The sequence below is a fragment of the Python bivittatus genome, unplaced genomic scaffold, assembly GCF_059951505.1.
Source record: "Python bivittatus isolate LINGU-HERP-01145 unplaced genomic scaffold, Pbiv_v1 ctg000840_np1212, whole genome shotgun sequence".
Classification (NCBI taxonomy): Eukaryota; Metazoa; Chordata; class Lepidosauria; order Squamata; family Pythonidae; genus Python; species Python bivittatus.
In genome coordinates, this window is record NW_028277113.1 from 35,376,831 (window position 1) to 35,390,670 (window position 13,840).

Consider the following 13,840-nt stretch of genomic DNA (forward strand, 5'->3'; position numbering starts at 1 on the left):
GCAAGCTCTCCAAGGGGTAAATTGTGTATTTCAGGAGCCACAATAATAAAACTCTGCTGCAAGAATAAATTAGTGCCATTTTTGGGGGGAAATACTTTTGAAGCTCAGCCTCATTAGCAAAATGAAAGTTTGATAGGTGGCCCCAAGACTCAAATGACTAAGTGATTTGTTCAGTTTCCACAATTTGACACCATCAGTGAAATGACCTGTTTCCCTATTGCTGTCTGTCTTCTTGCAATGGATGAGAGCACTGAGAATGGTTTTTGAAGGTGATCTCAGCATACTTTCAGTTTCATGTTTTCCTGGGTTAGAGTAACTCTAAACAATATTTCTGTTCTACCAAACACTTTCCTTCTAGCTAGTCTCTTATTTACTATAAACTTTGCCATGTCTTGATTGACCCTCTTTCAGTTTATGAGTAATTCCCAACCATTATTTGGTGAAGGAGATTGCCACATCTAGATCTGATGAAAAGGGAGAACAAGTTGAGTGATAGTTGTCTTGGGATATTTGCTTCATGTTTTTGGACAACCTCTCAAAGCAGTTTGGTGGGGTTATTAGAAAAAATAGATGAAATTGAAATATGTAGACATGTGGAATACTAATGGGAATGGGACAGAGAAGAGCCACAGCGTTATTTTTGGAACCTCCTTTTCAGGAAAAGCAAGACCTCTGCAAAACAATGCCATATTGCCATACTGTATTTATGAATCATCCTCTGTAGCTTCCTTATGGTAGTTTGGATGTCCCTGGTTGTCCTTCATCTGTATTTTAACTGGAGCTATTAAAAATGATGGTGGGAGGAGGTCTTTTTTGAAACCAGAAGTGCACAGTTTTTTCTAGGATGAGGGCTGGACTTGGAGTAACATGCTGGGTCCACATTTGAAAAGACAGATGAGGCCAGGACAAAAGCCACATTTAAATTAATTAATTCTTAATAACTTGGTAACTTAAATGCTAACAGGTTACAATTTAGCTCCCAAATTATATATTCAATAATTCCCCCTCCTACCACACTATCACATTAAACATTACAGTTTGGTTATAACTTTTGGAAGGCATCTGGGGACCCACATAAGGTTTATGGAGCTCTGGGGCCTCAGATTTAAAGTACTATATGGCCTCGCACCATTTCTTGCAAAGTATTTAATGGGATAGATAAATGTTTATACTATGAGCAACTTCTCTATCAGGTGATGAATTGGACAAGTTATTAGAGATGATGCAACAGAGACGGGGAGATAATGTTGTCATTCCATTCAGCGGAGACGTTAATGAGTGTGTATCATCTCAGGAAGCAGCTGCCATGGTTTCCACTCAAGAACTGGGTAAGGAAGAAATGATTTATGTCAAACTCCAACTTTAGCTTATGCTTAGGAATTGGATAATTTTGCATCACCTGCTCAAACAGTGAAACCATAGAAAACCTGGAAATCAGATGGTACAGTCATGAAACTCTTGCTGGCGATTCCTTGGAGTTTGTATGCTAATGACTGGAAAAAGTAGAAGGGAATATCTGTATGTGTGCGTTTGGGAAATCAAAGGCTACATTGCCATATTTTTCTTCAGTTAGAATTGAATTTCTCCTAAAATAACAGCCTGAAGCATAGCTCCAATATTTAGCCTGTTGGCAAAAGGTGTAGGTGACAGCTTTAAATTTACTTTAAGAGATAATTTCATTGACCTTACTGAATCTATTAATGCAGAAATGTACTTAGGATCAAACTGTATAATTAGTAGTAATTTAGGTAAAAGAGCATAAATAATGTGTGTGTCAATAATATTCTTTATGAATAATCAGTGACAGTATGTCAGTACATGTATTTCTTCAAAAATATATTTTAAAAATTTTCATGAAATATTTTCCATGAAACATTAAAAAACTGACTACATTTGGGAATATTGAGCCCCTTCTAAAAAATGAAGTTCTTGGCCTGCAAAAGATCTTAATCCATGATCATGTCTGCATTTCTGTCAAACTATAAGTTACATTAAGCATACTTGTTAAACATGCTAATACTGTAACTGCCCAGATTTAGGCTAATGTTTTAAAATTGAAATCAGTTATTTATGCTATTTATTTAATGCATTTTATACTATTCATATTATATGATTATCATTTATTCATCCTGTCTTTTCCCAAAACCATAAACCTGAGTATGTGTGAAGAGATGAAGATCTTGCAGAGAAGGGGGGGAATTCTACTCCAGTTCTTATATCCTTATAGCAAGGCCCAGGCATGATTCATTTCAGAGACAGAAACTAATTATCAGACTTCTCTAGATCAGCATTCCCCAGTTCCCCATTTTCCAGATGTGTGGGGACTGTGACATCTAGAATTCCTACTAACAATTTTGGAATTCTGGAAGTTACAATTCCAGCTCACATCAGGAGGGTGCCAAGTTAGGTAAGATTGCTCTAAGTTACAAGGGAGACAGACCAGCTTTTGGTGTTCAGGAGCCACACCTAACATTGTTTGTAACGGAGAAGGCCATGGTAGGCAGCATGATGGTGCAAAATGGATGCATATGGGTGGAATCAGATTTTTTTTTCCTAGGTGTTTTACGGGTTAATTATGAGAAGCTTACTTTAAGATGTATATTATAATTTTATGTATTTTTTGTTTTAAAATAGTGATTTATAGAATCCAAGAGGCTTTGGTTGTTGGGGCCACATATAGCCCTGGGTCTCAGTGCCAACTTATGGACCAGAAAATAAATGATGATTCTACTTTATCCTAGAGTTGGATACTGAAACTTTCCAGATTTATCAACCACAACTCACAGTTGCCAGAAAGCTCTTGTCACAGGTGTGTGCCATAGCAGATAGTGGCAGCCAAAGCCTGGATCTGGGCCACTTCAGCAAAGTAGATTTCATTGTTGTAGTTCCTCGTTCAGAGGTCCTTGTCCAACAAACCATCCAGCGGATTCGACAATCAGGTAAATAGCCAAGAGAAAAGATGCTGATTAAAGCTAGTATACACTTATTTTTCAGAATTCTATTTTTCCTTGTCAAGGGGAGATAGAGGAGCAATATCAGTATTGACAACCCCGCTGCACAATAAAAAGATCTGGAATTATATTAGTGTATATGGGCATTATAGTAGGATTATGGAAAGCATTTGTATGAAGTGCTTTGCAATATGTGGGAGTATGGATAAAGCATCTCTTTTTGAATAATGTATGTGAAGAAAACTGCGCACCTTCTGAAGCAGTTGCACGAGCACTGCAAAAAGCACAGTTGTTTTAGTTGTTCAGAGAGAGACGCTTTGTTTACATTGCACTGTGAAGGAATTTTCTAAAGTTTTGCAAAGCGGTCGTGTGTAATGCAAATACCTACAGGGCTGTTTAACACAGAAGATTTCATAAATGAGAAAATAGTCTCTGAAACTGTTGAAAGGCCTCATAGGGATAAGAAGCTACTTGAAAGAAAAGTAAACGCTAATTCTCATCTATTATTTGTTCAAGTAGATTTTTCTTACTCTGTTCTAGATGATTAGTGTGAGTAAATATGCCATTTACAATCTTTTTTGCTGCTGTAATAATAGATGCACAGTTATATATGATCCTACATACAGATCTAGCATGAATTTTATATGCATAAACATGCATCTAGCATGAATTTGTAATAATGCCTTTTGCGTGCTGATTTTGACACTTTAATAACTAATTAAAGATCTTTTTTTTAATCTTGGATAAAGCCCTCATTTCTTCTTCTAGGTGTTCTTGTAGACTTAGGGCTTGAAGAAAGTGGAGCAGCTTACCAAAGAGCTGAAAAGTATGTGGTGCGGCTTGACAATGAGGTTCAAACAAAATTTGATGGTTTCATGAGGCGAGTGAAACAGAATCCATATACTCTTTTTGTGCTCGTACATGACAATGCCCATGTGGACTTAACAAGGTAACACATTGAAGCAACATAAGGTTTAAAACTAAGCTGTAGAATTCAGATTATAAGCCAATGGTGAGGTTGTGCTCAGGTTGCTTGTCATAAGTTATGTAGCAAGAAATGCCTTTGGTCACTGAACTATATCAAACCTGTGTTAAAGACACCTTGGTTTTTCTGGATTGAGAAGTAGGTAGCTACATCTGTAATTATTTCATTTTGTTTTGTTACCTGAATGAGGAGTGATGTCTTTCTAAAATTGGCGCAGCTGTTGTAGTTTTTCTGTTCTTAATGTGTAGAAATATTTTTTGTGAAATGAGGATAGCATTCAGTGGTACCAATATTTAAGCAGGAATAGGTTTTACAGAAGTTACTTCTGTTGGTTTATATTAAAGGGTGGGAAAAGATATGAATTCATTATTTCTGGATTTGCTCTCATGCTTCTTTTTGAACCGAGTGAATCCTGTGGTCTCTGTTTTAATCTTTTTTGTTTTGGTATCCTGGACATGCATGTTTTGACTTTCTTCCCAGTGCTATCTCAAGCTCGCTGTCTCACGGAGAGCCTAGTCACGGACTTGCTGATAGAGTGATAAACTGCAGAGAGGTCCTTGAAGCTTTCAACCTCCTTGTCCTCCAAGTGAGTTGTTTCCCATATGCCCTTCAGACTCTCCAATCCCGAATCAACTCAGCAAATGAGGTGCACTGGATACAGTTTGGCAATATGGTAAGAGTCTAAAGGTTACAAATAAAATAAAGTTCTCAGGCAATGTTATGTATTCTGAATAGCATGGCTTCAAATTCACTGATAGCATAGGGAGAGGGATTACTTTCTTAGCTGATTTACACAGTTCATTATCAAACTCTGGTTGCATTCAAGAAGGGAGTGGTTTCATAAGATATTCATCTTGTACAGTACTCATCTTAGTAACTCGCCAGAATACCGGTCGCTTCATTTACCTTTGATATCCTAGAAATTATTTAGTAATAGTTCCAGCTTTATTTTCAGGAATTTAAATTTTGCCTTTCAGTTATGAAGTGGATTTCTGGAGTGAATTGCACAAAGAAAGAAATAGAATAAAACAGTTGGCTAAAATTTTTCAATTAGTAGTGTCTTAAAAGAATGACCCACTTCAAAATCTGTCTGTATGTTTGCTAGAAGTCAAAAAGGACTTGATGGCACATAATCAATAAAAAACAGAAGGCCAGTCCAATACCACCACAAGCACTAGATTTATTAATTCCTGGAGCTCCCTCCATAATTTCTAGCACAACTCTGTGAGGTGGGTTGGGACTGACCCATGATAATCTAATGAGCTTCCATGTCTGAGGGTGGAACTGAACTTACACCTCTCTGTCCCTAGTATAACATTTTAACCACTATACCACAGTAGCTTTCAATTTCCTACTTGCAATGTAGAAAAGTCTAGGAACATTTTTTTTAAGTCTTTGTCCACAGAGGGATCCTCACTTCAAAATCCTCTCTTCCCATTTTCCTTAATTCTGAACGTAGGAATATCTGGGGGGGAAAAAACTTCAAGCATAGATCTCACCATGTGGGCAAGATGATGTGGGAGAAGATGATCTAGCATTTACCTGGATTCTAAGAAATGAAGATCATAGTACTTATGGTTGGGCTTAGAAGCCAGTAAAGTGGTTTCAGAGCATGTGTGATGAGTCTGAACGCTTGATCCCTGTTAGCAGGCTACCTTAACTGGAACATCCAGACCTGTTTGCAATACTGTAATGTATTTTTCCCCAGGACACTGACTGACTGACAGGAAATTGAAAGCTACTGTGGTGTAGTTGGTAAAATGTTATACTAGGAACAGAGGGGTGTAGGTTCAGTTCCACCCTCAGTCATGGAAGCTTATTAGGTTTTTATGGGTCAGTCCCAACTTTTCTCACAGAGTTGTGCTGGAAATTATGTACTATCTATGCCGCCTTCAGCTCCAGGAATTAATAAATCTAGTGCTTGTGGTGTTATTGGACTGGCCTTCTGTTTTTTGATTGATTGATTGATTGATTGATTGCTTGATTATGTGCCATCAAGTCCTTTTCGACTTCTAGCAACCACATAGACAGATTTTCTCTATGATGATCTATACCTGGTATTTCAGATCTTCCAACAGTGCACTCATCATCACTTTAACTGAGTCCATCCACTTTGCTGCTGGCTGCCCTCTTCTCTCCTTTTACCTTTCCTAGCATTAGAACCTTTTCCAGAGAGCCATGTCTTCACATAATGTGTCCAAAGTAGGATAATTACAGCCTGGTCATTTGTACCTCTAGTGAGAACTCTGGGTTGATTTGTTTGATGATCCATTGGTTCTATTTTGATTGAATTTTAATTCTGTTCTGATTTCTGTTCAGAATTCTATTCTGAAGTTAATGGAGTAATAAGGATGAAAGATTGAGGGATGTGTTAATTTTTATGTTGTTGTATATCTTAGAGTCTTTTATTTGGAATTGCAATGGCTCTTCTGGGAAGGATAGTTCAGCTAAACAGTCTGAGCTCAACAAGGCTGTGGCTGTGTTCAACAGATACATTGTTCACAATGGAGGAAAGCATTGATAAAGTGTACAAACATAATTATGTTCACTGTTAAGGGGAAAAGGGACAACGGGCCTATGTTTTAAATACAGGATAAGTGTAACCTGATTGTGAGAATCACTTTGCTTGCAATATATCAAACAGGAGGAAATAAGCCAAGATGAGAAGCTGTACTTTGGCTTGAATGAATACAGCAAATCTCTGCAGTGGGGAATCACAAGCCCTCTTCTGAGGTGTGATGAAATCTTTGAAAAAATGGTGAATACGCTCTTAGAGAGGTAAATGCTTTGGGGATAGTACTTAGCCAGGACTGTATGTTTGGACACCCAGAAAGCCTCTTTTATTTAGTATATGCAATACGTATATATATATAGGGAAACAGTAAGAATGTTAATCCTATCTAGATAAACTCTTACAATATTGTTAACACTGAAATATTCCCAGTATAAATCTGAGGAACATGGATAAGTGTTATCTTTAAATTACGTTCTGAGTGACCCTAGCCTTTAAGCAATGATAGCCTTAAAAGAGTAATGCTTTGGGCATATATTCCAAAAGGGAGTAAGATATGATTGCTCAAGTAATTTTTTTTTTCAACTTCCCAGTCTATCTCACAACCCTAGTATTTCCTGGGGGTCTCCCAGCCAAATACTGATCAGATCCAGCTCTCTTTAGCTTTCTAAGATCAGGCAGCATTGGCTAGTATGGACCTAGTACCTAGTCTGGCATTATTATATTTACTTATAAATGAATTAATTTCTATATATTTAACCCTAAAAATGTTCTCAAATGACTAATAATAAAATCCCACCAAATTGTAATCCAATAAACTTAATTAATTTAAGAACTAATTAGTAGTCTTGAAAACTGCTTCTCTGGCATGATCTTCCAATGGTTTCAACTTAACTAGCTACTGTGACAGTTTTGAGAGAACAATAAGCTGTTGAAGCAAAACAGTGTGTCTTGTAACACTTTAAAGACTAACAAATTTATTATTGGTTAAGGTTTTCTGGATCACTACTTTATCATATGCATGCATGCATATGATTAAGGGGGCAGTGCTCTGTTCAGGCTTTTGTGCTAATGAATTAATTTGTCTCTAAGATGCCAGAAGACACTTTATGGTAAATTGGTAAATTATGCTAAAACAAAGTGCTAGTTTAGATTACACTATTGGACTGTTTTCAAGCAACCACTCATTAAGGGGACTGCTGCTCATATACAAAGAGGTTATGACAGCTTCCCTTCCTGTTAGCATTGCCAAGTTCACACATGTTAAATCATAATGTGAATTATTTGGTTTTGACTGAACATAGTGGGTGAACACTTCCTCTCTGGTTTATAAATGGCAATTTTGTTGGTTCACATTATATGTAAACTTATGTTTTGTTTAGCGAACCATGGTTAAAAGATGGGCAATGGCCAAATTTGAAATATAAATAAATAAAAGTAGTGATGACTTAGTACTGTGTGTGCCATGGCTATTGTATAAATAGCTTCTCTGTAAAATAAAGTTATTACTTCCTAATTTAAATCAATAGGTGAGAAAAAGGTTGCTGAAATTCTGCCTTTGGGATCTTCCAGTTCTTATGTGGAACTTTGTATAAGCCAGGCTTTTGATTGCAATTATGAAAATATTAAGGCACCTTTTCCAACCCCATAGTACCAGATGTGTTGGGATACAAATCCCAGAATTTTCAGCCAGCATGACCATGTTGAGCAGAGGTTATATCAAGAAATAATCCATACTTCAGTGGGATTTTGTTATACTTGCTTAGATTGTGGCTACTAGAGTCCATCTGTATGTCTGTGACCTTTCAAACTGAAATATATATAAGCACAATGCTTATGTGCGTACAACTGAGCACAGTAGGAGGCTCCAGCTATCCGGAACAGAAGTATAATCTTTCATGCCAGATATGTTTATACCAGACTGACTAAAAAAGACCTCTGTCCTTTAAAGGTATCCCAGGTTGCACAGCATGGTGATTCGCTGCTATCTCCTCATTCAGCAGTATTTGGAAGCCTTGATGGCTCTCACTACCATGGCTTCACTAAGAGATCACAGCACACCAGAAACACTCAGCATGATGGATGACATCATCACTGCTCCTGGCAAGGATAAGAATGGCCGCGGCCACATGTTAGTGATCCGAATTCCTTCTGTGCAGCTGGCAATGCTGGCAAAAGAGAGGCTGCAAGAAGCACGAGATAAACTAGGTCTGCAGTATCGTTTTGAAATCATTTTGGGGAACCCGGCTTCAGAGCTTATGGTTGCCAAGCACTTTGTGAAGAGATTAAAGGTTAGCTTCAAAGGCTGCTTGTTTATGTGTGACTAATAGCTCAATCTGGTAGGTTTGCATGGAAACATATAGCTGCCCATTGTTTGACTTCTCTGTTAAATTTCTTATGGAGAAGCCAGTTATATTGGATAGAAACAGGATATAGCAGGGGATGTGATAGAGGCATTCTCTCTTTATTGAATAGAGTTTTTTATATTTTGATAGAACGAAGGACCCTATCTTGCAGAATTGTGGCCACAAATTATGAGTATTAACTCAGAGACATGAGGCTCAAAGAAGCAAGTTATCCAAATTGGCCATTATATTCTGACCAGCTTGTATTTGTTCAAGTGCTATTAGTAGAGTCTGATAATAGAGCATCACACATATTGCAGACTTTTTATTTAGAATATATAGCAAAATGTCTTTCTTTTCATCATTCCTTCCTTTAAAAATTCAGTGAGAAATAAAATCATGCACTCCCTTATTGTTAACACAAACAGAATTTACTAGGATGGATCCCCTAGAGGAATATTAATTTATAACTAATGTAGACTTGTCAGGTATAGTAGTTAAGGTGTTGGACTAGGAGTGAAAAGACCCAGGCTGAAGTCCACTAATAACCATGGAAGCTCACTGGATGACTTTGGTCTAGTTACTGTTTCTCAGCCCAACTACCTCACAGGATTGTTGGGGAAAAATTGGAAAAGGGAGCTCTGTATGTGCTGTCGAGCTCCTGGAGAAAAGGCAGGGTATACATCTGATAAACAAACAAATATGGATACCCTGAAAATAAATGAATTACATTAGAGATTTCCATGATTTGCTAGCCCAAAGTTGCTCTTCATTTTCTTTCTTCCCATGTCATTTTCAAGTATTATACAAACCTGCCCTTGAACAAATCTAGTACTACTTATGTACTCTTCAGGTTGATTATATTTTATTCTTTGCACCTGAGCAGGCCTCTGGAGCTGGATAGTAGAAACCTATAATCTTCAACTAAATAGGGAACAGTGTGAGATGGTAATGTGGCGGCAGTGTGCGCTGTTTCCAAATTTATCCTGCATGGAATGGCAAGAGGGAATAGGTTTCTTTTAGAAAACATGGCTTCTGCTCTTACTCCTGAGAAAAGAATTAATCATAGATCTTTTCACAGTGGAATCTTCTGAAAAAGCAAGACACTGTATTGACTCATTGATCCACTGTTAGGTGTTCAATTTCCAAGTTATTTTTTCCTCACAAGAAATGACTCATAATGCCCAGCATATGGGTGAGGGGGCGAAAGACAGAAAAATGTCAGTTGGAGAGGAGCAAACAGCTGAAAAGAAACTGCCACTGGAAAGGTCTTTCTTACTCTCTGTGTAATGGACAAATCTGTTGGATAAGTTAAATGCACTATAAAGTTGGCAATATTTTATTTTAAGCATGGTGAGGGCCCATTTACTTTTTAATGGCTTGCCATTGGATGTTTTTGTGTGGACTTTAATTATACACTCTTCTTTTCCTTAAGTGATCCAAATTAGGTGGTTTGTAGGTTTGTTTTTACTTCAGATGAAATTCTTACCTAACATGGCAAGAAGATTTAGAGACAGATAGCACATCATCCTAATTCACAAGGCTTGTCTAGTGGGAATGTACCCATTTTTATTTGCCAGCTCCAGAGCTACCTGTACCACAGAGAGCAAAGAAGAAAGCATAGAGATCCTCTGTCATAAATTTCTCTGCCATGGAGTTTCTGAAGGTTCTCAGTCATGTCTTGTTTGCGTCTAGTGACCTTCAAAACAGCAGATACATCAACAACATAATGAGCAGAGAAAAAGACATGGGAAATGCCATTTAAGAAAAAACAATGTGATATTTGGAAAATGCAATCACCTATTTTGCTTTGTATAAGGAAGTAAGGATCCACTGTTTGAAACTGCAAACATAGTTTGCTTCTCACTGTTTTTTGCTGTTAGAGTAGAGTTCTAGAAGAGTTTGTTTATAAACTTTTTTTTTAGTTTATGTTTCTAGTTTATCAAACGCAAGAGTTTCAGTTTGTATATATTTCCTGCTTTTTACAGACCTCTTTTTTTAATTGATGGCCTACTTTTTCGTTGCTACCCTCTGCTTGGACTACTTTTGGTACAAAGAGGGTTTCTGAAATAACCCTGACAAGGAGATTGAAAGCTTTCTTGTTATTCTTTCTCACAGGCTTGGAGAGGAAATGAAGAAGATGATTGGTTTCCTCATACTTACCAAGATTTAGAAGGTCTACCCTGTATTATTGTTTTAACTGGCAAGGATCCACTAGGAGAAACATTTCCCAGGTATGCTGAGTTACTCCATAGTGCAAATATAAAAGCTTCTTAAAATATCTGCATTATTTCCAACTTCTTATTTTAGGTGACAATCTGTTAATCTTCAATGGCACATTTGTAATTTTTCCTTCTTATGGTTGAAGGAAAAAAACATGCAAACAGCTGGGAAAATAGACAGCATTGACTGAAAAGAATATTTGTTTGATTTTTAAATCACAAAGAACATAGTGCACAGTTGCAGTAATAAAACATAAATATAAAATATGTAAGAATTCCGCATACTCCTTCAGCAGTACAGATAGAATTTTCATACAATTGATATGAGCTAAAATCTGGACAAATCAAAATACCTTTTCTTGGTTCCAGAATGTGTCCTAGAGGGCACCTCATAACTGTGATACCCTAGTTGTGAAAAGCCCTCTTTTTCACCATTCAGTTTCAGATCAGCCTACACCAGCCTGGTTACTGTCTAGCTATATGGAATTCAAGTCCCAGAATTTTCAGCAATGACCACATTGCCTGGAAAATTCTGGGCAGTGAAGTCCACACATATCGATGACATCATAAAAGTTTGTGAGCCCTTTTGAATGTTCAATATTTCTGCATAAATATGACCTAAAATGTGATCTGCTCTTCACACAAGTCCTAAAACTAGATAAAGAGAACCAAATTAAACAAATGAATCAAAAACATTATACTTGTTCATTGATATATTGAGGAAAATTCAAGGTGCTGGTGTTGACCTTTAAAGGTCTTCATGGCATGGCATGAGGGACCTCCTCTTCCCGATTTCATCTGCCCCTCCTACCAGATGCAGCAGAGAGGGCATGTTATGGGTTCTGTCACCTAGGGAAATACATCTGGCAGGCCCAGGCGGGCCTTTTCTGCTGTGGTGCCTGCGCTGTGGAATCTTCTCCCCCCTGAGGTGAGACTGGCCTCATCATTGTTGAGCTTCCCGAGGTAAATTAAGACTTGGTTATGCCAGCAGGCCTGAGGACTCCAGGGGATGGGGGAATTAGTGAGGTGGCTCCCTTATTTTTAACTTCCTTTTATTCTCTGTTTTATTTTGTTTTATATATTTTTAATGTATTTTTACTGTTTTTAGCTTTGTTGTATGCCACCCAGAGTCACCTGTGGTGAGATGGGTGGCTATATAAATTGATTTAATAAATAAATGATCTGAAGTTACATATTTGTGTGTGGCAAAAGAATGTGAACCTCTAGGACTATGAGTTCATTTGAAGGGGAAATTAGAGTCAGGTGTTTCAATCAATGGGATGATAATCAGGTGTGTGTGTGGGAGGTCCTGCCTTATTTAGAGAACAGAATTCTGGGTATTCACTATCAAAGTCTGATCTGATTCCACACAGCTATGTGGAAGTGTGTCATGACTCAAACAAAGGAGATTTCTGAGGATCTCCGAAAAACAGTTGATGATGTTCAGTAGGCTGGAAAAGTTTACAAAACTCTTTCCAAAGAGATTGGACTCCACCAGTCCACAGTCCAGCAGACTGTACAAATAGAGGCAATTCAACATCACTGTTTCCCTCTCCAGGAGTAGTCAACCAACCAAGATCACACCAAGAAAAAAGTGTGTAATACTCTATACTGTGTGCACAATTATTAGGCAAGTTGTATTTTTGAGGATGAATTTCATTATTGAACAACTACAGTGCTCTCAGACAATCCAAAATGTTAATAAACCTCAAACCTGAATATTCAAGAAAGTAAAAGTGAGGTTTTGGCTTTCTTAGGAGCATATCTATATGTGCACAATTATTGGGCAACTATTAGTGTGCAGAATTATTATGGAACTAAATGAAAAACGAAAATTCCCCCATCTCACTCATTTATTTTCATCTGTTAAAGTGAGAATTATAAACAAACAACTCAAAATTTACAAATAAACATTTCTGACTTTTCAAACAAAAAATCAGTGACCAATATAGCCACACTTCTTTGCAATAACAGCCATAAGCCTTCCATTCATGGAGTCTGTCAATTTCTTGATCTGTTGACGATCAACTTTTTGTGCAGCAGCAACCACAGCCTCCCAGACTCTGTTCAGAGAGGTGTACTGTTTTCCTTCAGCATAAATCTCCCGTTCGAGAAGGGCCTACAAGTTCTCAATAGGGTTTAGGTCAGGTGAGGAAGAGGGCCATGTCATTATTCTTTCATCTTTGAGGCCTTTACTAGGTAGCCACACAGTGGAGTACTTCGATGCATGCGATGGAGCATTGTCCTGCATAAACAACATGGTCTTCTTGAAAGATGCAGACTTTTTCCTGTACCACTGCTTGAAGAAAGTGTCTTCTAAAAACTGGCAGTAGGTTTGGGAGTTGATTTTGAGTCCATCTTCAACCCGAAAAGATCCAACTAGCTCATCTGTAATAATACCAGCCCATACCAGTACCCCACCTCCACCTTGCTGGCGTCTGAGTCGAAGTGGAGTTCTGGGCCCGTTACTGATCCAGCCACGGGCCCATCCATCTGGTCTGTCAAGAGTCACTCTCATCTCATCAGTCCATAAAACCTTTGAAATATCTGTCTTCAGATATTTCTTGGCCCAGTCTTGCCGTTTCAACTTATGTGTCTTGTTCAGTGGTGGTCGAGTTTCAGCCTTCCTTACCTTGGCCATGACTCTGAGCACTGAACACCGTGTACTTCTGGGCACTCCAGGTAGGTTGCAGTTCTGGAATATGACAGCACTGGAGGATAATGGGTTCCTGGTAGCTTCACGTTTCATTCTTCTCAAATCTTTGGCAGTTAATTTGCGTCTTTTTTTCTCAACATGTTTCTTGCGACCCTGTTGACTATTTACA

General features: G+C 37.9%; 1 protein-coding gene across 16 annotated transcripts in view; it reads left to right on the top strand.

Moving 5' to 3' along the window:
• The window catches only part of GREB1L (GREB1 like retinoic acid receptor coactivator), a 183,866-nt gene that overhangs the window by 143,836 nt on the left and 26,190 nt on the right, over positions 1–13,840 (top strand). For all 16 annotated transcript variants that reach the window (XM_025165066.2, XM_025165070.2, XM_025165068.2 and 13 more), the window contains 7 exons: positions 1,194–1,328; positions 2,742–2,939; positions 3,720–3,900; positions 4,417–4,609; positions 6,581–6,714; positions 8,400–8,739; positions 10,912–11,027. In XM_025165066.2, the coding sequence (XP_025020834.1) occupies positions 1,194–1,328; positions 2,742–2,939; positions 3,720–3,900; positions 4,417–4,609; positions 6,581–6,714; positions 8,400–8,739; positions 10,912–11,027 (1,297 nt within the window). The remainder of the gene's footprint in view (positions 1–1,193; positions 1,329–2,741; positions 2,940–3,719; positions 3,901–4,416; positions 4,610–6,580; positions 6,715–8,399; positions 8,740–10,911; positions 11,028–13,840) is intronic.